Genomic DNA, 21,770 nt, shown 5'->3' on the forward strand with positions numbered 1-21,770 from the left:
CAATTCGATTTGTTAGAGACAGCTACCCATTCCGTTTAGCTTCTTGCCAAACTGACGGAACTGCCATCCAGAAATGTTGTGAAAACAAAAGCATCTCCCGATTTAAACAACTAGACCCAGATTTAGGCCGGTCATTTCTATTTAGATATCACGCTAGACTATCTAACTCTGAACAAAGGCCCTCTTCTACAAATATCATATGTTTGAGACGACAAGGTCATACTGTCTGTCAAATAGTTTTATTGTGCAGTTAATAAAAACCATTACAATAAGCAAAAAAAGAAAATATAACTATCGTGAGATATTAAAATACAAGAACAAATCATTGGATTAATCAAAATTAATCCAATGTCTATTCATTTTCAAATCAATTCTACTCTCAACCCCCCCCTGCTGTCTTTTCCTTTGCTAGTATTGGCTAAAAGCATCCAACTTGCTTGCATTTCACATATCCTGCAATTTTACTCTAATATTCTTACAATATATGTGTACTTTATCAATATCAGTGACAAAGCGAAGCATTACATTGCCGTATGTTTACGTAAATGGTTGAGCTCATAATTTAAGGCCCAGCAACTTGGATGCACCCAGGGCCGGCTGGGGAAGCTGCCAGATTTAATTCACAAACAGTTGCAAGGGTGGCAAATGTATTCCTGCCTAAGGTTCTATTGGTGCAAGGGCCAGCACTCGATGCACCATTTGGGTTCTCGGAAATTAGGATTAAAGTACCATGTCAATAAATAAAATTAGAACCCACTGTTAAAATGCCAGTAGCTTGAGTGAACCATTTGCACACACAGAAACACGTTTGAAGCCGACTGTGGTTCTCTAACAAGTTAAAAATAAAGTGTCATGTGCTTATGATTTTCCCACCTTCCATCATCACAGGAAATAACAGCACAGCACCATACACTCCTCTCTCCTCCCAGGACTTACTTAATGGCAGCTGCAAAATGGACGAGAAGTGGAAGAGTGAAGCTGGCGTGCTGAAGGCAAACCTGTCTGCATCAACCCACACCTGGACCGAATCCAGTGTCAGGAACCCTGGTCCGATCCCTGCCCAGCAATACTCTGCAGCACTCCCTAGGTCACCAGACCCTGGACGCTGTTCCCTCAACTGCTGCTGTGCCTCACGGTTGGAGCTTTCACCTGTACCCATTGCGGATTCTCGAACAGCAACACCCCTACACCCCACACGCCAATACAAACAACACCCTCAACACCCCTCCCAACACACACGCCACACAAGCACCAACTCCTTCACCACCAACCCACACCACATGCCACAGCAAACTCGCATATCAACACTCACTTGCATGCATGTTTCTCAATAAACAATAACTTAGCAAACACACAACCAAAACATAGGGCCTACTGAAAAGCATCGCAGCTGACATCCTCTTTATCACAGAAACCTGTCTAAACCCCTCATAGGCTCCCGACATCACCATGGCATTCCCAGCGGCTACAAGATTGCTCAACAGGACCGCCTTCACAAACCAGGAGGAGGGCTCACTATCATCTTCAAGGAATCCATTAAATGCACAATATCCCCATTTATGGAACACCTGCACTCATGCTGCAAATAACAGAAAACTTAACCCTGATTGATTGATTGATTGATAAAAATTTATATTGCGCAAGACAATAACCCGAAGGTATCAAGGCGCCTATCAATGACATCAAAAGTCTGAATCAATCATCATTACACATAGGCCTGTAAGAAGAGGCGGGTTTTTAAAGCGCCGCGAAAGGTCTGCAGGGAGGGCAGGGACCTGAGATCCAAAGGAAGATCATTCCACCACTTAGGAGCTAAAGTAGAGAAGGCCCTACCACCCCATTTAGCTTTTCGCACACGAGGGGCTGAGAGAAGCAATTTCCCGGAGGAACGCAGATTCCTTCCGGGGATGTAGTGGGAGATGATGGAACCCACTCCAGAGTCACTGTTCCTTGCGATTGCTCTGTATGTCATGCACAGGACCTTAAACCGTACTCGGTACTCCACAGGAAGCCAGTGCAACGTTTTTCTGGCCAAAGTGGCCGAGGAGCGTCTAGGAACAACCAGAACAAATCTGGCCGCGGCATTCTGGACAACCTGCAAGCGCTGTAGGAGGGTCTTATGGTGATGGCTGGGTCCAAACTGGAACGGCATAGTGAGCAAAAAAACAATGGATTTAGGCCCAGATCTCTGTACTGGGGCAAATGTATGAGATTGTTCTACATTCTGTCCATCAATTGTTCTTTTTGCATTTGTCACCCCGAGTGGGACGGGTCTGCCCAGACGTGGGTACCGTACTCTCCAAGCCAGTGAAGTCAAGCTATCCTGGCTGATGAGGGCTGAAAGCCCGAAGCTGGTCCTAGAATGTGTGTTTCCAGTCCAGGGAGGACCTGGCCTAGCAGTTTTGGCTGGACTGTTCCCATTGGGCGCAGGGTCAAGACTGTTTTGCTTATGGCTGGGTCCAAGCTGGAGTGGCATAGTGAACAAAAAAATTATAGATTTAGGCCCATATCTATGCACTGAGGTGAATGTATGACATTGTTCTCCTTTCTGGCCATCAATTGTTCTTTTAGCATAATGGTGTTCCTCTCTGGCTGTACGGAGTCCCTCACCTGTCTGCTGCTACCACTGGCTGGGGTGTAGCCTTGCTGTCGCGGACCTCCTCACCGGTAGCTCCAGCTTGCCTGCCTGCCTGCCCGCCCCAAACGCTGCCGTGACATCTCCGGTCTCCTCCCCCCGCCGCAGCCTCTGACCACCTGTGCTGCCGCCGAGCGGGGGAGTTCGAGACCACAACCCCCAGAAGCCTCTGCGACCTGGATGGAAGTCGCGTCGAGGCGGAGCGCGCCAGGAGGCGCACAAAAAGGGGCATCACTTGCTGGGGAGCGGGTGTTCCTCTCTGGCTGTACGGAGTCCCTCACCTGTCCGCTGCTACCGCTGGCTGGGGTGTAGCCTTGCTGTCGCGGACCTCCTCACCGGTACCACCAGCTTGCCTGCCTGCCTGCCTGCCCGCCCAGAACGCTGCCATGACATCGCCGGTCTCCTCCCCCCGCTGCAGCCTCTGACCACCTGTGCTGCCGCTGAGCGGGGGAGTTCGAGACCACAACCCCCAGAAGCCTCCGCGACCTGGACGGAAGTCGCGTCGAGGCGGAGCGCGCCAGGAGGCGCACAAAAAGGGGCATCACTTGCTGGAGAGCGGGTGTTCCTCTCTGGCTGTATGGAGTCCCTCACCTGTCCGCTGCTACCGCTGGCTGGGGTGTAGCCTTGCTGTCGCGGACCTCCTCACTGGTACCACCAGCTTGCCTGCCTGCCTGCCCGCCCAGAACGCTGCCGTGACATCGCCGGTCTCCTCCCCCGCCGCAGCCTCTGACCACCTGTGCTGCCGCCGAGCGGGGGAGTTCAAGACCACAACCCCCAGAAGCCTCTGCGACCTCGACGGAAGTCGCGTCGAGGCGCAGCGCGCCAGGAGGCGCACAAAAAGGGGCATCACTTCCCGCGTCGCAGGACGCACGCGGGCAGGCGCCGGGCTAAGCCCGGGCAAAGGGCGGGCCCTCTGAGGCCCTCAGAGGTCAACAGTGGTCGGGCGGGCCACATATCTAACCCCTTTGAAGGTGAGCCCACTCTCACAATAATGGGGAAACGTAATGTTACCAACAACGCGACCAATACAGACACACAGGCTACTGTAGTTCCTGCATCCTTCCAACTCTCCTTTGAGAGTCTAACAGACACTACCTTTAATGAGATTGCAGAGACTGAGAGGAGGCTCTCTTTGGGTTCACTCAACATGAGCCAACCTACTACCACAATCAGTCCAAAACATACTACACCCATATTCCCTGAAGCGTTAGTAGTGAAACCTACCCCTGCGATCAGCTCGTCTGATCCTTTACATGAGGGAAATACCCCTGATACTGCTCCTGGTGCTGTTTCTGATCCTGGGTCGCAATTAGCACCTCCACTAACAACTACAAATGCTGAGAATACTGGGACCACTGGAGCTAAACGTAAAAGGGGTCCTGTCAAGACCACAATAAATAAGAGGAAGCAGCCCCCCAGGAGTAACAACCAGCCAACTCCACAGAGTATGTGGACTAGGGGGAAGAAACAACAAACAGGGGCCCGATTGTCTGCTCTGATTCAGGAGATCACTGTGGTGCTGTTATAATAAATGAAGGCATAAATTCCATTTCTACACATACTGAAATCTCTAATGAAAACAGCCAACATTCTAAACCAAAGGGAAACCTCATAGAGACTATTGCTGACACAATATTTAAACAATTAGACGGTCAAATGATCAAACAATTTAATAACATTTTTAAGAGACTTGATAGACTGGAAACTCTTGTGAAAAATGATGAAGCTAAAAGGAAGGGTATGGTTTGCCTAGATAAAATTAGAGGCGAACGCTTGTTAAAAGACCTAGAGTCTATTACTACCGCCTTCTCTAGCGGAGATCTTACCAAAAACTGTTACCCAGCCACAGCTAAAGGGGCCGAAGGGGTATCAAATGCTAGTACCCCTTCCATATCTACATCACCAGCGGTGGAAGTAAATACAAGGCAAAACCATTTGGCCTCAACTCCGTCATCCATTCCCTTACCACCCTCCACCTTACCCAGCATCACAAATAATAATCAGAATAGTAACCCCCCCAAAGGCATAGCCAAGCAGAAGGTACTATCCAACCCTGGCCAGCACAGGAGTCAACCGGAGGACAACAGGCCGATAAAACATCAAGGTCCTGCTCTACATCTCCCTCCGGAGGCTTGCCCCTATGTTTTGGTTCTGGCTGGCATACCGCCGCTTAGGGAGGGTCAAGGAGAATCCTGGGTCCAGTTACATAACAAATGCATTGACTGGTTAACTAAACATAAGGGGGTAGGGTATGATATATCCAAAGATATTCTTTCTACACGCCGGGTGACCTGGGTTGGACCTCTGTTTAAAAACATCAACGGGGACTGTATCACAATTAACTTTAGGAACCCGGGTACAGTAAAATTTCTATTAAATAGGAATTCCACCCATCGCGGCCCAACTACTGTGGTGACTCCCCTACCGCTGAGTTACTTTTACAGACCCCCACATAGAATGCTGCAACCACCCCCTTTGTTCCCGCTACAAAACAGATTTTCAGCACTTTGTGACCAGGGTACTTTTGACTGACTGCCAGCCACCCAGGAAGATCTAGCTGCAGTGGTCCTTGACATTGAATCTGCACAGAAAGTATTGCCAGAAGTGTCTTTGATACCATCTGACTTCTCCCTACCCTCAAATTTACAATCTAATCCATTGGCTAATCCAGTAGCAATTGTGCAGGTGCCTACCCTGGATGTTTGTCCACAGCCTGACGAGAACCTGTCAATTATAAGTTGGAACATTGCTGGGCTGAAGGCAAAAGTGGAAATTACAGCTTGGAAGGATTGGGTAAATTGCCACGATGTTTTAATGTTCCAAGAAACTTGGTGTATAACTCATCTGTTATTTGAAGGGTATAGTTGCCATAATAGGACTGTATTGGCCCCTCCTTTGGGCCGCCCTAGCGGGGGTTTATCGATTTGGGTAAAGATAACTGCAGAGGTAAAAACAGAAGCAATACAAACTAACAACCCAAGCTTTATTGCACTGATATATACTAAAAGGATAAAACTATGTCTGATTAATTTCTACAATAATGATTTTATAGCCCATCCCAATCGTAATTTTTTAGATCTGTTTGAATTTATTGATGAAATAGTGGAAGGACGGAAATACGGGAAGTTCAATGGCATTTGTTTAGGAGGGGATTTTAATGCACATATTCATTCAAGAATTCCTCCTTGCAGGAGAGGTGTGGAACTACTTGATCTCCTTGCAACTAGAGAACTCGTAAACTCCATGGAGTTTGCTGGTACTGGTATAAGCACTGCCCCGGTCCCCACCTTTATCGGCCATGGGAGTGCCACAACAATCGATTATATATTTGTTTCGCCATCCCTTGCCGATGTTTTATTAAAAGCTGAGGTAGTGTGTAATGTATATAGTGATCACTATCCCATTGTGATTTATTTGAAATCAATAGGGGGCAAAATATCACATAGTGAAATCGGGGCAACAAACCTGAAAGCTTCGACGGATAGATTAAGAGTTGTTTGGAGGATAACAGGGGAGTTTTGGCCAGTGTGATTAAGAAACATCCTGCATTGATCGAGAACTGCCTTGCCATTGATAGTTGCAGGGGCAATATGATTAAATCATTAGGTGAACTTTGCTCTGCAATAAAAAGCGAAATCTCCAAACCAGCATCTAGGAAAAGTGAGGAAGCCCCAAGATTGTTTGATGCCTCCTGCTCAAAAGCAAACCGGAATTTAAGGGCTGCACTCATGTCCAAACCGCGGGATACTTCCCAGGTAAGGCTCCTGAGAGCAAGGTATAAATCTACCTTACGCATTAGATCTAATGAATTAGTTAAAGATCACTGGGAATCCCTTGCACGTATGGCAGCCCTAAAAGATACCCCAGGGTTTTGGAGGGAGGTAAAGAACCTAAGATCTCTTGGTTCAAATATAACACCAATTAATTGTAACATCATTGGGCCTGTGTGGGTTGACCATTTCTCAAAGATCTATGCTGCACCTGGAAACCATGCAGTAACCCTTCCCCCTCCAACCCCATTGAACAGGTAGAGGACGCCATCGCAGAAAGTGCTGGTAATAAAGCCCCTGGACCCGACGGCCTTTCGATTGATCAGCTAAAATGTGAAATCAATTTTTGGGCACCACTGCTGTGTAATGTTTTTAACAACCTAACATATGAATCTATCCCTGAAACATGGTCCAGCAGTATTATTGTACCCATTTTTTAAAAAGGTGACAGGCTGGATCCCGGGTGCTACCGCCCAATATCATTAATTGATAACACCCCGAAAGTCTTGGGCAGGGTAATTTTTAAAAGAATTAGAACTTGGGCAGAGGAAAGTAATATCATACACCAGAGACAGCTAGGTTTCCGTAGCAGTGTGGGCACGGTTGAACAATGCTTGTACTTGAATTTAATAATGGCTAAATATAATATTGCAAAAAAATCCCCCTTATATTTTGGTTTTATGGATTTAAGTTCTGCCTTTGATTTTGTAAATCGAAAGCCCGTTTTTGGTCCGTCCTTCTTAATTATGGTTTAGATGAGTATTTGGTTTATTTTTTATCCTATCTCCACAGCGATCTAAGAGCGCGTGTGCGTATTAACCACACTGGTGAAGTATCAAGTGACATTTTTATCAGCAGGGGGGTCAGACAGGGCTGTGTTCTCGCCCCCCTGCTTTTTATCTTATACATTAATGAGCTGAGTAGTTCCCTGAGTATCCTAACAAAAGATGTACCATACGTAAATGGTACTCCCATACCCACCTTCCTCTACGCAGATGATGCGGCCCTAATGGGCCGCACCCCAAAGGCACCGCGTATTTTAATTTCAGGTTTTGTTAGTTTCATGGCTGATTTAGGTTTAACCACTAATTTCAAAAAATCCCTTATTATGACCTGTGGTCCAAAAAGGTATAAAATCACTGAGATTATGTCAGGGGAAAATGTTTTTAAAAGTACCTGTACCTTCCCATATCTGGGGCTGCTGTTTTCAAATACTGGTTCCTGGAAACCACATGTTTCCTATGCAAGGAATAAATTAGGAAAAGCGATTAATTCGATAATTTCCCTGCACCAACCTAATCATGCAGACTTGATCATGCCACTAGTAAAGATCTATCAAACCCAATGCATTCCCACAGGCACTTACGGTGCAGAGGTATGGGGACACATAAACTGTCTCCATATGCAGACTGAAGAAAATAGATTCTGTCGGAAGGTGTTGGGTGGAGTCATTTGTTCCTCAAATTATATATGTCATAGTGAACTGAACATCCCCTATATTGAGGACTTTGTTAGATCTAGACCGCCCCTTTTCTGGTTAAAGATGTGGACGAACCCCGCAGCCACATTGACACGCGACATAATCTCAGATTGTTTAAAATGTGACAGGGCACATGGTATACCATGGTTGAAGGCCGTAAATGAATGTTTAATAAGTGTAGGGCAAGGCCATTTGTTCACATCTCCTAATCTTATAGATCGTTCACATAAGACTCTGATTCAAAGGGCTCTGTATAACCTCTATAGGGAGGAGCGGGAAAGGAAAAACTTCCCAAAATGTACAGTTATAAAGTACATGGACCACTGTGAGCCCCCTGTCAGTTACTCTGCTCCCCCCCAGAAATATCTACGTTTACATCTCGGTAGATGGAACAGGAGTTTACTGCCCTGCTTCCGGGACGGTAGCATTGTAAATTTACTAAATTTGCCTTTGGGCTATAATAAACATTTGGAAACCCTAGGTTGTCCGTGTAACCCGAACATGAAACAGAGTCTTATGCACTTCTTGTTCTTTTGCGATTTTTATAAACCGTTTACTGTCCATTATTTAATGCCTTACTGCTGGAAACATGACCTGTCAGATGAGGAATTTATTATTGCTAGGATCAGATGAAGTAATATATAGAGTGAGCTGTTTTCTCAAAGCCGCAGTACGCTCACGAGCTACTTTGCACATTGACTGATAATATTTGCACTTTGCACTTTACATTTCTACCAACTTTGTATATTTGTATTTTGTACACACATTTGTTCTGATTTTATTTTTGATTTTGTCCAAACACTTCATAGATGTCGCTATTTTTAAAATGATTCAAAAATCCTTCAATTGCACTTACTGTTTTTTAATATGTACCTGCACTTTTGTAGAAGTAGACAGACTATATATTTTTTGTCATTGTATCTTGTATTGCACTTTTATGGACGTTTTATTCCGAATAAAGATCTTTGACTTGACTTGACTTGATGTTAAAAAGGCATAAAAACCAGAAAGCCATCTTGTAAGGATCATTTCTTAATCGAGTTACTAAATACAGTATCCAGAAATATGCACTTGCTTATTAAATACATTATCATTTAAAACATTTCTTTCTTTGATATTTAAGCAGCACAGGAACAAACTCTATCAATACTAAAATCTGTTCCACTGAAGAGTTTACACACAAACATTTGTGAAGTCAACAGGAAGTACTTGGTTGCCTTTGCACAGTGCCTAGCTACTGATTTGTTAAATAGATTGAAGTAGTAGAGGCTCGTGGTGTAAGTAGCGATTACTGCACCTCAAGGTATGCAGATGTGGAGTTAATAGTAAGTATATACTGACCAATATGCACTTACTTCCTCGATATTTTGGTCACAATATTATTGTTACTGTATATTCAGTACATGATACTCCGGACTACAACCATCAAAATGATATCTTACTTATAGACAACATATTTTTACAACTCACAGAGTTGGTTATACTTGTAGGGTGATCAATGTATATGTTTCAATCAACCAATTAATATGATGCATCGAGTATGGAAGATTTAGCTTAACCTTCGTCATAAAAATAAAAAATACACATTTTCTGTAGAATTAGGTAGTACATAAACAGCTACAAATCTGTACAGTCATTTCATGAAAAATGCTCAGTGTGCCTTCTACCCTGGATTCCTGAGTAGGTCTTTTAACTCACTGTAGAAACATACCCTCGTTAATCTGTGCAGCTAAGGCCAGAAACAAGTTCGCAGTAGCACATGCCTAAGAATGTTAGAGCATCTTCCATTGTAATTTAAAACCTACCTCCAGATGTTTCCGGGACTGTGAAAACGTAAGTTTCAGGTGCAACAAATTCTGGTCTAAAATTATTGACCGGGGTTACTGAAACAATTATTGTAGTGGTTACTGCAAGAGAAATCAGTGAAAATATTACCTATCATTGAACCATTACCAAATATATTTACATAACTAAATAGACAAGAATCAAAAGTTTATTGGGAAAAATAATACATTTATTATCATCAATGCTGAATTTCCCCAAAGACCAGAGGTTTCTCTGCTCACAGGCTGTGTGCTGTTTCTACCAATTAAATAAGGCACATATTGGCAATACTACTGTCACACATTTATTTCTTGTTGAATATTGGAAACATACCAAAACAGCTAACCATCTGTTGGATGTATCTGACTCTTATTGTTACAATTCTTTGCCACCTGAAAAGATGGTGGAGGTGCCAGAATATGCTTGCCCTGCACATGGCCAAGATCTGGATACTGAGAAAATGTACTACTTCCCAAGTCTTTCAAAGGGCATGGAGGGAGAAATGCAGTCTTTTCACCAGTGCATGTTTGAATATAAAGAAATCTATTGAAAATTGAGTTAGAGGCTGCGAACTATGGGGCATATTAGCAAGAACCTCGTTAAAATTATCGCCGCTTTAGTGGCAGCAAACTGCGCTAAAACGGCGATAATGAGCTTGCTAATATGCGTTATAGAATTCCAATAGAAGCCCAGGTTAGATGTGCAGGACATCTAACCTGGGCTTCTATTGGAATTCTGTAACACATATTAGCAAGCCCATTATCGCCGTTTTAAAGGCAGTTTCCTGCCGCTAAAACGACGATAATTTTAATGAGGTTCTTCCTAATATGCCCCTATATGACAGAGCCAGGGAGGAGAGAGATAGGGGTAACAATAGGAGGGAGCGAGAGCGGTGAAAGTATGTATAAGCTCAGTGGCTGATCCTACTGCCAGCATCCCTATGCATTTGATCAGTAGGTATAACAATTTAAATAGAGTCATTCCACCACCAATGGGACAAGTCTACTGGCATGTCAGTGCGGCCAAAAATACTAGACAAATCAAAACCAAGTATTTGAGCTCAATGCTCACTGTGAAACTCCTGCAATATGCCTTTGGTGAGCGATTAAGTTTTAGAAACCTAATGGCAATTACTGCTGAAGACTCCACTGATAATAGCAAAGTCTTAGTTGTGTACCACAAGGCTCCAACAGAGTTGTATGACCATAGGGTTGTTATGGTAGAAAAAGGCACTTCAGTGGGCAATAAAGACCATTTGAGCATTATTATTTGACCTTTGACCAGTGTGCATGCAAGTGCTTGATAGCAAATCTCACAGTGAGGACTGTAGACATGAGCAATTGCCCCAGGACATCTATTGCTAAGGGGCCACATGATGGCTCACTGGAGAAAAAAATTCAAATGGGAATTGAAAGTGCCCATTATCAGCACCCCGATTTCCGCCCCAGGACCAACTATTTTTCAAATATTATTTTTTATTAGGGAGGGGTCAGCGTAGTCCAGGACCCCAGCCTAGCCTCTTCATTCAGGTGCCCCTAGGGCACCCAGTGACCTGTGTTGGGGTCCTCAGGGGGAACCTCAAGGCCCGCACAGTCCCTGCCAGCTCCCAGCTGCTGAGACAGACAAAAAGCATCACCCTGTCTGTAAGGGCAATGGGCTCAATTCACAGAACTAATTTAAGACAAAATCCTAAACTTACTACCATTTTGGTATTCACAGAAGGCACTTACTCATTAGTGCACTTACTCATATTGGTATTCACAGAAGGCACTTACTCATCAATGAGCAATTGCCCCAGGACATCTATTGCTATGGGGCCACGTGATGGCTCACTGGAGAAAAAAATTCAAATGGGAATTGAAAATGCCCATTATCAGCACCCCGATTTCCGCCCCAGGACCAACTATTTTTCAAATCTTATTTTTTATTAGGGAGGGGTCAGCGTAGTCCAGGACCCCAGCCTAGCCTCTTCATTCAGGTGCCCCAAGGGCACCCAGTGACCTGTGTTGGGGTCCTCAGGGGGAACCTCAAGGCCTGCACAGTCCCTGCCAGCTCCCAGCTGCTGAGACAGACAAAACGCATTACCCTGTCTGTAAGGGCAAAGGGCCCAATTCACAAAACTAATTTAAGACAAAATCCTAAACTTACTACCATTTTGGTATTCACAGAAGGCACTTACTCATTAGTGCACTTACTCATTTTGGTATTCACAGAAGGCACTTACTCATCAATGAGTAAGTGCCCTCTGTGAATACCAAAATGAGTAAGTGCCTTCTGTGAATACCAAATGAGTAAATGGTAGTAAGTTTTAAATTTTGTATTAAGTTAGTTCTGGGAATCGGACCCAATGTTTTCAACTGTTTCTCTGCATGCTGGAGCTGTTTGACAGCTGCCGCTTGCAGAAAGCACAGTTAGGTTTGCTTTTGCTTGCTCCAAACAAAATCGAAACAGCTGCCTCCAGAGGATGGGCACATCTGGAGGTAGCTGGAGCAGTTCCCAGGACCTTAAATGGCTCCATGAGGGGGTTGCACGGCCCCCTCCATCGCAAATCCTTCCCTCAGGGAGGTGGTGGTCCTCGGGCCAGGGGTCCACCACCTCCCTACATTAATTTTTTAAGGCCCGGGGCGGTGGCGTCCCCAGGGGCTATGCTGCGCCCCCTCTTGAATTCAATAAACAGCCCTGGGAAAGTGATGGTTCCCGAGGCTGCGGGAGGTCCGTACAGGGCTCCCACAATAATGAAATATTTTGCCCGGTGCTGGTGGCGGTCCAAAGGGCTTTTACTTTTCATAGAGCCCTGGGGAGGAGGCCGTCCTCGCGGGTGAAGGGGGCCACCCATTAACTTAACTATAGTGCCCCGAGCAGGTGTAGCTCCCTGGGGTTGCGGGGGCCACGTGGAAACCCCTCAATAACTTGAAAAAACACTTTTACTGGGGAGGTGGTGTTCTCAGGGGCCTGCCCGCACACATATATAAAAGTGCCCCAGGGTTCATGAAAAGCTAAAGGAGGGAGGCCCGCGTGCCTTCCTCCATTACTTAAGTGCTTATGCCCCAGGGACCTGGCCCACCCGGGGCACATTAGTAAAGAAGAGAGGGAGCTAGTGCTTTTTTTTTTTCAATGGGAGCCTCTGACATTTTTTGCATTTTTCTTTTTGACCTGACGGGGACCCTCTGAGTGCCCCCCCAAGAGGCCTAGGGGGTTAGGATATTCCTACTCTGCACCTACTCTTTTTTTTTCATGGCTGCCATTCCTTCCAGGTTTGAAGTGTTGGCAGCCAATCAGTTTTGAGCACAGGGACTGTCAGATCCTCAGAGAATCTGCATCCCTATATATTCTAATTTGAATTTATTTTAATAACTTTGCGACTACTGAACGGATTTATACCAAATCACAAAACGTTCCTGGACCAGTATCTAACTTTCTGCCAAATTTGGCGTAATTCCGTTCAGCAGTTGGGGCTGTAGCTGTGTTTAAAGTTCCAACGGGAATTAACATTGGAAAAATGTGTTTTGGGACCCTCCTGTTTCACAGCCCCCACTTGACGGATCACCCAAAAACTTTCAAGACAGCAGCTGAAGTGAGTGTCAAACTAGTTTTGAAAATTTTACAAGGATTCTTCTAACGGCATTAAAGTTATTGGCAAATGAAAAAATGCTCTTCCTATGGAAACAACATCCTAACTATAACTAACAACTGGCATACATACATATATATATATATATATATATATATATATATATATATATATATATATATATATATATATACATATATACATATATATATAAGGCATCATGACTAGCTGTTTATTGGCCAAATAAACTGTATGCTACAACGAAGTGGTCCATGCCTTGTTCTTCACCTGAGTGGTGGAGCACTGCGAGGTATTGCAGACATACATATATATATATATATATATATATATATATATATATATATAAAAATGCATCCGCCGCCGCTGGGGTTTTGATGAAATAAAATGGTGCTCTGCTCTGAACCCCCCTTGTGGCCTCTGATCTTTTTCTCTGAAAGGATTTTTCAGTTATATATTCTGTGCTAGCCAGATGCACAGTACAGATGGCCCTGCAGTGACAAGAGACCCGGGATTTAACTGGCACCACGCTGATTGCAGCGACCTTTAAGACCGAGGAATTGGTATTCCCGGAGTCCGCCTGGAACTTCAAGAAGCTTTGAATGGACTGAGGTACCTTATCTCAAAGGGGCGCACAGTCTCGCATTTGACTGCCCCCACTCATTGTGCGTCTTGGGGCAACAGGCTACTGCAGTACGCAAGGGGACCCAGGGCTGACACCCTTGTTTCAGCGGACCCATGACCCACCAGACTCACCTGCAGTTCGCGCCCTCCAATGACGTCTCTCACTCCCCCACGCCACCAACCCGACTTTGCCAAACACAGTGCTTGCTGGGACTCGAAGTTCATTTCATCCACCATGAACTTCTGCTGGTATGCTGATTGCTTGAGGGGGAGGAGACTCAGGTGCTTACAAGTATTTAACACAGGAGGAGCCAATTTGGGCAGTGTTCTTTACAGCGAAGGGCGCCGAAGAAGGCTACCACGCCGAAATGCATCTGCCGCCGCAGGGGTTATATATTTTTATATATATTTATATATATATATATATATATATATATATTAGTTACCAAGCACACTTCCTCTTGATAAAGGATGGCACCGACTCCGTGAGTTTACTCAAGTTTGAAGTTTTATTTTCAAAGCTGCTAGAAGACGCGTTTCGGCGGAAGCCTCCGCCTTGCTCACTTCACCTACCCAAATGCGATTCCAAAACATATATCCCTCTGTACGGACACAGTTGCTTCACTGTGATTGGTATCTAGTTACCACGGTGACACTTAGTTTAGTCATGTGGTTGGGCAACAAACATAGAAAAGTTCCTATACATCATCCCAAAGGTTTGTGCAAAGTTGCATTATTTAGCAAGGGAAAACCATCTGCAATTGCAAGTATAAAACATGAATTACTTTGCAATACAAAATCAAATAACAAGTTAATATCGTATACATACTACCACAGCGTAGCGACGGCCGGGAGGACAACGAAGGGGGCGCTGCTGGTGGCGCTGATTTGTGAGAACTGGCTCTACTGAGAGAACATTGGCGGTTGGTGGTCCTGCAATATGTGACTATCGTCCTTATCCAGTGTAATGGTACTTGGATCTCCTGTCGTTTCATGGGGGGTGGCTGTAGGTGTCCGCGGGGAATCCTTACTCCTTTTGGGGCTTTTTGTAGACTAGTTAATGGTGCGACAGGCACACTGCTGGTTGGGGGGGCTTCTTAGTCTGATGCAGGGGTGCAGGGTGGGGGGTGTTTTGGGACAAGTTCAAGTGTCTCTTAGTGTGATTTTGCTTTCTTTCTTTCGGCAATGGGTAGTGTATATTGTTGCATTTTTGATTCTGCAAGGGTGTTTCGGGTCGGGTAGGGGAGGGAGTCACGATGATGGGGGGTAGGAAACTAATAGTGGTCAGTTGGAATGTCAATGGGTTGGGTGACCGAATCAAAAGGGGGATTGTGCTTCAAATGCTCAAGCGTCACATGCCTGATGTGGTTTTTCTACAGGAAACACACTTGATTGGGAACTCCTGTAAAGCGCTTAATCGCAAGGGGTACAAGATGGTGGCACACTCGGGGTTCTCTTCGGGCTCTCGGGGGCGGGCGTCCTTGTCCGGACGTCCCTTTCGCTGGAGATTGATGTCACCACGATAGATGATAGAGGGCGCTACGCAGCGGTGGCTGGGCGGTGGGAGGGGAGGGCCCTCAACCTACTTTCAGTTTATGTCCCGCCTGGCCTACAGACCAGCATGTTCCAGGACCTTGGTGGCGCCATTTTAGCTCTGCCTGACGGCTTACTGATTGTTGGGGGTGACTTCAATTCGGTCTGTTCTGGCTCCCTGGACCGACACCCGTCTAGGGACCTTCGCCACTCTCAACTGTGGTTGCCCTCGTTCATAGACTCAATGGGCCTTGTGGATAGTTGGAGACTTCTGCACCCCACGCTTCGTCAGTTTTCCTTTCTGTCCAGTGCGCATGGTAGCCTGTCTCGCATAGACTACGTTCTCACCTTGGCAGCTCACGCAACGGCCGTGTCCGAGGCCCGTTTCCTGGCGCGAGGAATCTCTGATCACTCGCCGCTCTTGGTCTCTTTTGACTTCGATATCGCCTTGTCTGAGCGACCGGCAACGATTAATCTCTGGTACTTTCGGAACCCGAAGACCCGCGCTCTTCTGGCCAAGGCTATAGATCTTTACTTCTCCGAAAATGTGGGTTCGGTTGGGTCGGCCGCGACCCTGTGGGAGGCATTCAAGACCGTCCTCAGGGGCGAGGCATTTACCTTAATAGCGGAGGCCCGTAGGAATAGAGATGCCGATCTACTTTGTATCGAGGAAGAGATCTTACACCTCGACACCCAGCTTGACCCCGAACCTGCCCCAGACCTCCTCCATGCGCTCTCCCTAAAGCAATTGGAATACCGAAATCTTGCTACGAACGCCGCCCAGACCTTGGCTAGGGAACAGCAGGGCCGTATTTATGATGTGGGAGACAAGGCCGGCAAGCTGTTGGCCTGGTTGGACAGGAGGGAGCTGGCCAGTCGGGTGGTACCTGAGATCCTAGGGACAGACGGGACCCCTGTCACTGATCCCTCCGCCATTGCCGAGTCATTTGCCGACTACTTCAGGGGTGTTTATACCTCCACTTCTGACTGCTCCGAGGACGACTCGCCAGAACTTCTCTCTACCGTGGATCTTCCCTGCCTCTCCGAGGCAGAGCGCGACGATCTGGACAGGGACATATCGGCGGATGAGATTGCCCTCGCGATCCGCTCCTTGAGATCTGGAAAGGCGCCGGGTCCCAACGGCATCCCAGCGGAGCTCTTCAAGATACGACCCGATGTGGTTTCCCCACACCTCCGTACTATGTTCCTGGAGGCGTGTGACGTCGGCATTCTTCCCCTTGACCAGAGGATGGCCACTATTGTGGTCATCCACAAAGACGGTAAACCAAGGGACGTGTGTCGATCATATCGGCCTATTTCCCTTCTGAACACCGAACCCAAGGTCCTCGCCAAATTGCTTGCCAACCGACTGGTTGGGGTCATTGGCGACTTGGTGCACCCAGACCAGTCGGGCTTTATTCCGCACCGCAACACTGCCCTCAATTTTAGACGGCTCCACGGCGCCCTGGCCAGGGTGCACACTCTTGCGGAGCCAGCAGTGCTGGCGTCCCTCGATGCCACCATGGCGTTCGACTCCATCGAGTGGAACTACCTCTGGGCAGTGTTAGCCAAGCTCGGCTTTGGCCCGGTCTTTCTCAGCTGGGTAAAACTCCTTTATGCTAGCCCAATGGCTAATGTATCCGTGAATGGTCGTCTATCGACGTCCTTTGTCCTTCACAGAGGTACCAGGCAGGGCTGCCCCTTGTTGCCTCTCCTTTTTGCTTTGGCTCTTGAGCCTCTGGCGGCCACGCTGCGATTCCACCCCGACCTCCATGGCATTACCTGGGCACCTGACTTCGAGGACCGTATCTCCCTGTACGCAAACGACATCCTCTTATATCTGACATCCCCGTACAAGTCTCTTATTGTTGCCTGTGATGTTCTTAGACACTTTGGGAGATACTCTGGCCTGATTATCAACTGGGCCAAGTCCTCCCTCTACGTTTTGAAAGGGGACACGCCGCTCCTCCCCAGAGGCTGCAACATTCAGGTGGCCACACAGGGCTTCAAGTACCTAGGGTTCTACATCTCTGGGAACCCGAAGGTTCGATACGACCAGGACTTACTCCCCCCACTACAGCGTCTTCGACGCGACGTGGAGGGTTGGCGTAAGCTCCCGCTCTCCCTGCTTGGCCGAGCGGCCCTGTTTAAAATGATGTCCTTGCCCAGGTTTCTGTATGCCTTACAAAATACCCAAGACCCGGTACCGGCCCGATATTTTAGGAAAATTGAGGGTCTTCAGCGGGCCCTGCTTTGGGATGGCCGCCCCCGGGTGGCGATCACGAAGCTTACGCTCCCGTGGTATGACGGGGGCATAGCACTGCCGGATGTTCGTAGGTATTACTGGGCCTCCCAGCTTGCAGCCCTCAATCACGGGTTTTACGGCCCGGTGAATAGCCCCGGCTATGCCATGGACAGGTGGCTCATGAGTGGTGGTAACTATTACCGAGCCCTGTACTCCAAATCTCTTGATCGGCGTATGTCTGGCCCCACGAGGACGGCAGTCTCTATTTGGCGTACGATCACTAAGGTGCAGGGATGGCAGGGCAGACTGACCGGCTTCACTCCCCTGTATGAATCCGACATCTTGGGCAGATTATGGCACACCAAGGGCTTCGATAAATGGGACCTTATTGGCATCTCTAGAGTGGGGGACATGATTTTCAAGGGGATTATCAAGACCTTCCCCCAGTTACAGACTGAGTACCAGCTGGGTGCCTCGGAGTTCTTCCGGTATGCCCAGCTGCGACATGCCTTGCATTCTGCTATGACCCCCGGGGAGGAAGTCCCGGAGAGCTCACCACTGGAGGACAGAGTGCTGGACGGCCATATGCCCGACAGCGCCATCTCATTGTCCTACAAAAAACTAATTAAATCCTATGGTGACAGAGCTAAAATCATATTTAAGAGATACTGGGCACTTTATCCAGCAAATGGAAGGGATGCCGTTTCTCGAAAACTCAGAAATAATGGTTACGCTGGATGTGGAGTCCTTGTACTCAAACATACCACAACAAGGAGCATACAATGCAATTGAGACTGTACTCTCCAGAAACAATGGTATAACTAACTCTGAATTCATCTTGCAATGTTTGAAAGTGGTATTATTTGAAAACTACTTTGAATTCGATAACACCATATACAGACAGGCATCCGGGGTCAGCATGGGAGCAAGCTGTGCCCCCAGCATTGCCTGTCTGTATATGGGAGAATTCGAAAGGATGAATATCTTCAACGAAATAGCCCCCTTCTACGAGAACGTCATGAACTGGAAACGGTTCATTGACGACATCTTTTTTATCTGGAAGGGGGCAGAAGAACAATTGACGGAATTCATTGATTGGCTCAACTTAGCGGATTCCAATCTGAAATTTACTAGCCACACCAGTAGATCTAGAATTGAATTTCTAGACATCTGGATTGAACATCGAAATAATGTCATCAAAGTATCGCTGTATACTAAACCGACAGCACGAAACACCTTGCTCCAATATGGTAGCTTCCACCCGCGCAGTCAGAGGGACAGCATTCCCTACAGTCAGTTCCTTCGGATTAGAAGGAACTGTACGGACCTACAAGACTTCTTGACTCAAGCGGACATACTCCAAGAAAAACTACGATTCCGTGGATACCCCCTAAGATTGATCAGAGAGTCTTTTAAAAGAGCCAGATATACTAACAGGGAAGCTATGTTTGCGGAAAACAAATCGGAGAAACTGAATCAACTGGTGTGCGTCACCCGTCACTCGGAATTAAACAATAAGATCAGACAGGCAGTAAATTCAAGCTGGCATATCCTAAACCTGGAGGACAATAAAGCACACCTCCGACGGCCCATCTTTGCCTTCAAGAAAAATCGGAATTTAAGAAGTCATTTAGTAAAAGGAAAAATACAGGAACCACCCACAAACAAACAAACCTCCCTAACAGGATTGGAGCCTATATACGGCAACCATAAATGTGGAACATGCCACATTTGTCCACAGGCGATAGTGGGTGATACAGTCATCACCAATACACGGACCATCTCTGTCAGCGGGAATGCCACGTTAACCAATTGTCGCACTAATAACATCATTTACCTTATCTTGTGTCCATGCAATCTCCCATATGTTGGAGAAACTGGTCGAGAATGCCGGGTACGCATAGGTGAGCATAAGTCAAATATAAGGAACAAAAAGACAGCAGCTCCTATTGTGACCCATTGGTTAGAGAAAAGCCATACAGACACGGAAATCCGCTGGTTTATCTTAGAAAAGATAAAGGCCAACCCTGGAATTGACCCCACATGCCTCCGAAAGAAACGGGAGGTTTTTTGGATCTTCTATCTGGACTCTGTCAAAAAAGGCTTGAATGAGGAGTGCCCCTGGCACCAGGCATTTCTTTAATAACTTAAAACTAGATGTACCTCTGATTGGGTCAAGGTGAAACTGTATAACTAGGTTTACTAACTAGCTTAGGTATATAACAGATCTTAGGAATACTGTCCAACTTGCTGTTTTTATTGATTCCTTAATAAGATTCATAGAATTACATATTGCTGTTATTGAGTCCTTATGAAGTCTAACTGCGGGTGCGCCTACATCAAATAATGCCCTAAAAAGCAATGCCCTAAAAAGCAATAGCGCCGGGGATACTAAATAATACGCCAACAACTATGGGGAATAATTTTACCCTCAGGAACCTAACAATATAATAAGAGGCATTGCGGCAAAAGAGAACATCAGTTTTATTGTGATGGCTACCACATTTCCTCTGATTATTATCAATATGACTGTCGATGATATACATCATATGGCGATTGGGGAAATGAAGGCAGCGAGAGAAAAATAATGTTCTAAAAAGCAAGAGCGCCGTTGATAATAAATAACACGTTGGTTATCACGGTGGGTACTATTTCCCTCAATAACATTAGGCATTGTGACAAGAGACGATCGGCTTTACTCTGATGGCCGCCACATTCCCGCAGATTATTATTAACATGACCGCCGGTAGTATACACAACATGGCGACTTAGGACACAAAGGTAGCGAGAGTCCGCCCTCTGTTTCCATCGTTCTAATCAGGGCCAGCTGAGAAGGAACGCCCACGAAGGGCGGATATGCCGATACTTAAATAGGACGCCGAAAATGCGAGTGAACCGGCATCTCTCAACGGGCCGACGGACTGAGTCGGCGGAACCCCATCTTGAGGATACAGGCGTCCTGGAATAAGGTAAGTGCTATGCGGGAGCCTCGCGTATCTCGGAACACCACCAGGGATATTCCCCGCTTCTAAAAACTTCCTCTATTATCCCCCTGTAGGCAATGTAGCAGTCAGCTCTTGTCGAAAACGGCCCGGAACTGCGTGAAAGGCTCTTGTAAATAGCAGGGAAAGTGAATAATATTGAAACCGCTTTCGAGATGTCTTCCCGCCTACAAAGAGGTAAAAACGATAGCTATAACTACAAACTAATGAGGAGGGATAACGAGGGGTACTAGCCGCCTTTAATTATTGTCCTTACTCGCAGGCATATAGGCACCTTCTGGAACCGTGTATCCCTATGCTCCAGGAACCCACTGAGAAATAAATATCTATATTTGAACATGAGAGACATTTGAGAGTTCCAAATCCGTCTTGAACTCTGAAAGGTAATTGAAACTATTCAAAGATGTGAATAATAATAATTTAAATATGAGGGATGGGTGGATCAGGCTCTTGATTACCACGGACCTAGAATTGATAGTCTCTATATAAAGATATACCGCTGGACATGAGACACCTCGAAATGAAAGGGACTAACACTGAAAGCTTGTACCCCAGCTATGTACCTGAGCAAACTTTTTACCATGGGGAGGTGCGCTAGGATGTGTCAACAAATGCTCCCACTATCCCCCCACAGTGATGACTTTAAGGGGGGCCAGTACCATAAACTGATATAACTGTGCTTTATTTGATAGGCCCTGGTGCGGTCAACCACTGTCTTGAACTGCCTCCCAGAAATCAGTTTGAACACCACTATACCTAAATAGGTAGGTGATTAATGCATCTTGGGGTACGTTCTAGAGCGTGATCTGTAATGAATAGGTGTCATTTTAAGTAGGAGTCTATAAAATCTGTTCCTACTGAATAAATGAAAGGATTGGAAGAAAGAAGTTCATATAAATTCTACATGACACTAAACTTGGAAAAAACTAAGGTTCTAGTCAAGTACCCGAACTATGGTCTAGTTTAGAAATAAAATAGGTTCTCCATCTGCTTTTTACAGGAACCTAACTGCTAATATTCAGTAAATATGAAGTCCTACGAAACCATTACAGCGTAAACACCTTTGTA

General features: G+C 46.1%; 1 protein-coding gene across 1 annotated transcript in view; it reads right to left on the reverse strand.

Moving 5' to 3' along the window:
- The window catches only part of LOC147692864 (cadherin-related family member 3-like), a 650,553-nt gene that overhangs the window by 230,574 nt on the left and 398,209 nt on the right, over positions 1-21,770 (reverse strand). The window contains exon 11 of the mRNA XM_086939084.1: positions 9,691-9,792. Coding sequence (XP_086795210.1) covers positions 9,691-9,792 — 102 coding nt within the window. The remainder of the gene's footprint in view (positions 1-9,690; positions 9,793-21,770) is intronic.

The sequence above is a fragment of the Lissotriton vulgaris genome, chromosome 9, assembly GCF_964263255.1.
Source record: "Lissotriton vulgaris chromosome 9, aLisVul1.2, whole genome shotgun sequence".
Lineage (NCBI taxonomy): Eukaryota > Metazoa > Chordata > Amphibia > Caudata > Salamandridae > Lissotriton > Lissotriton vulgaris.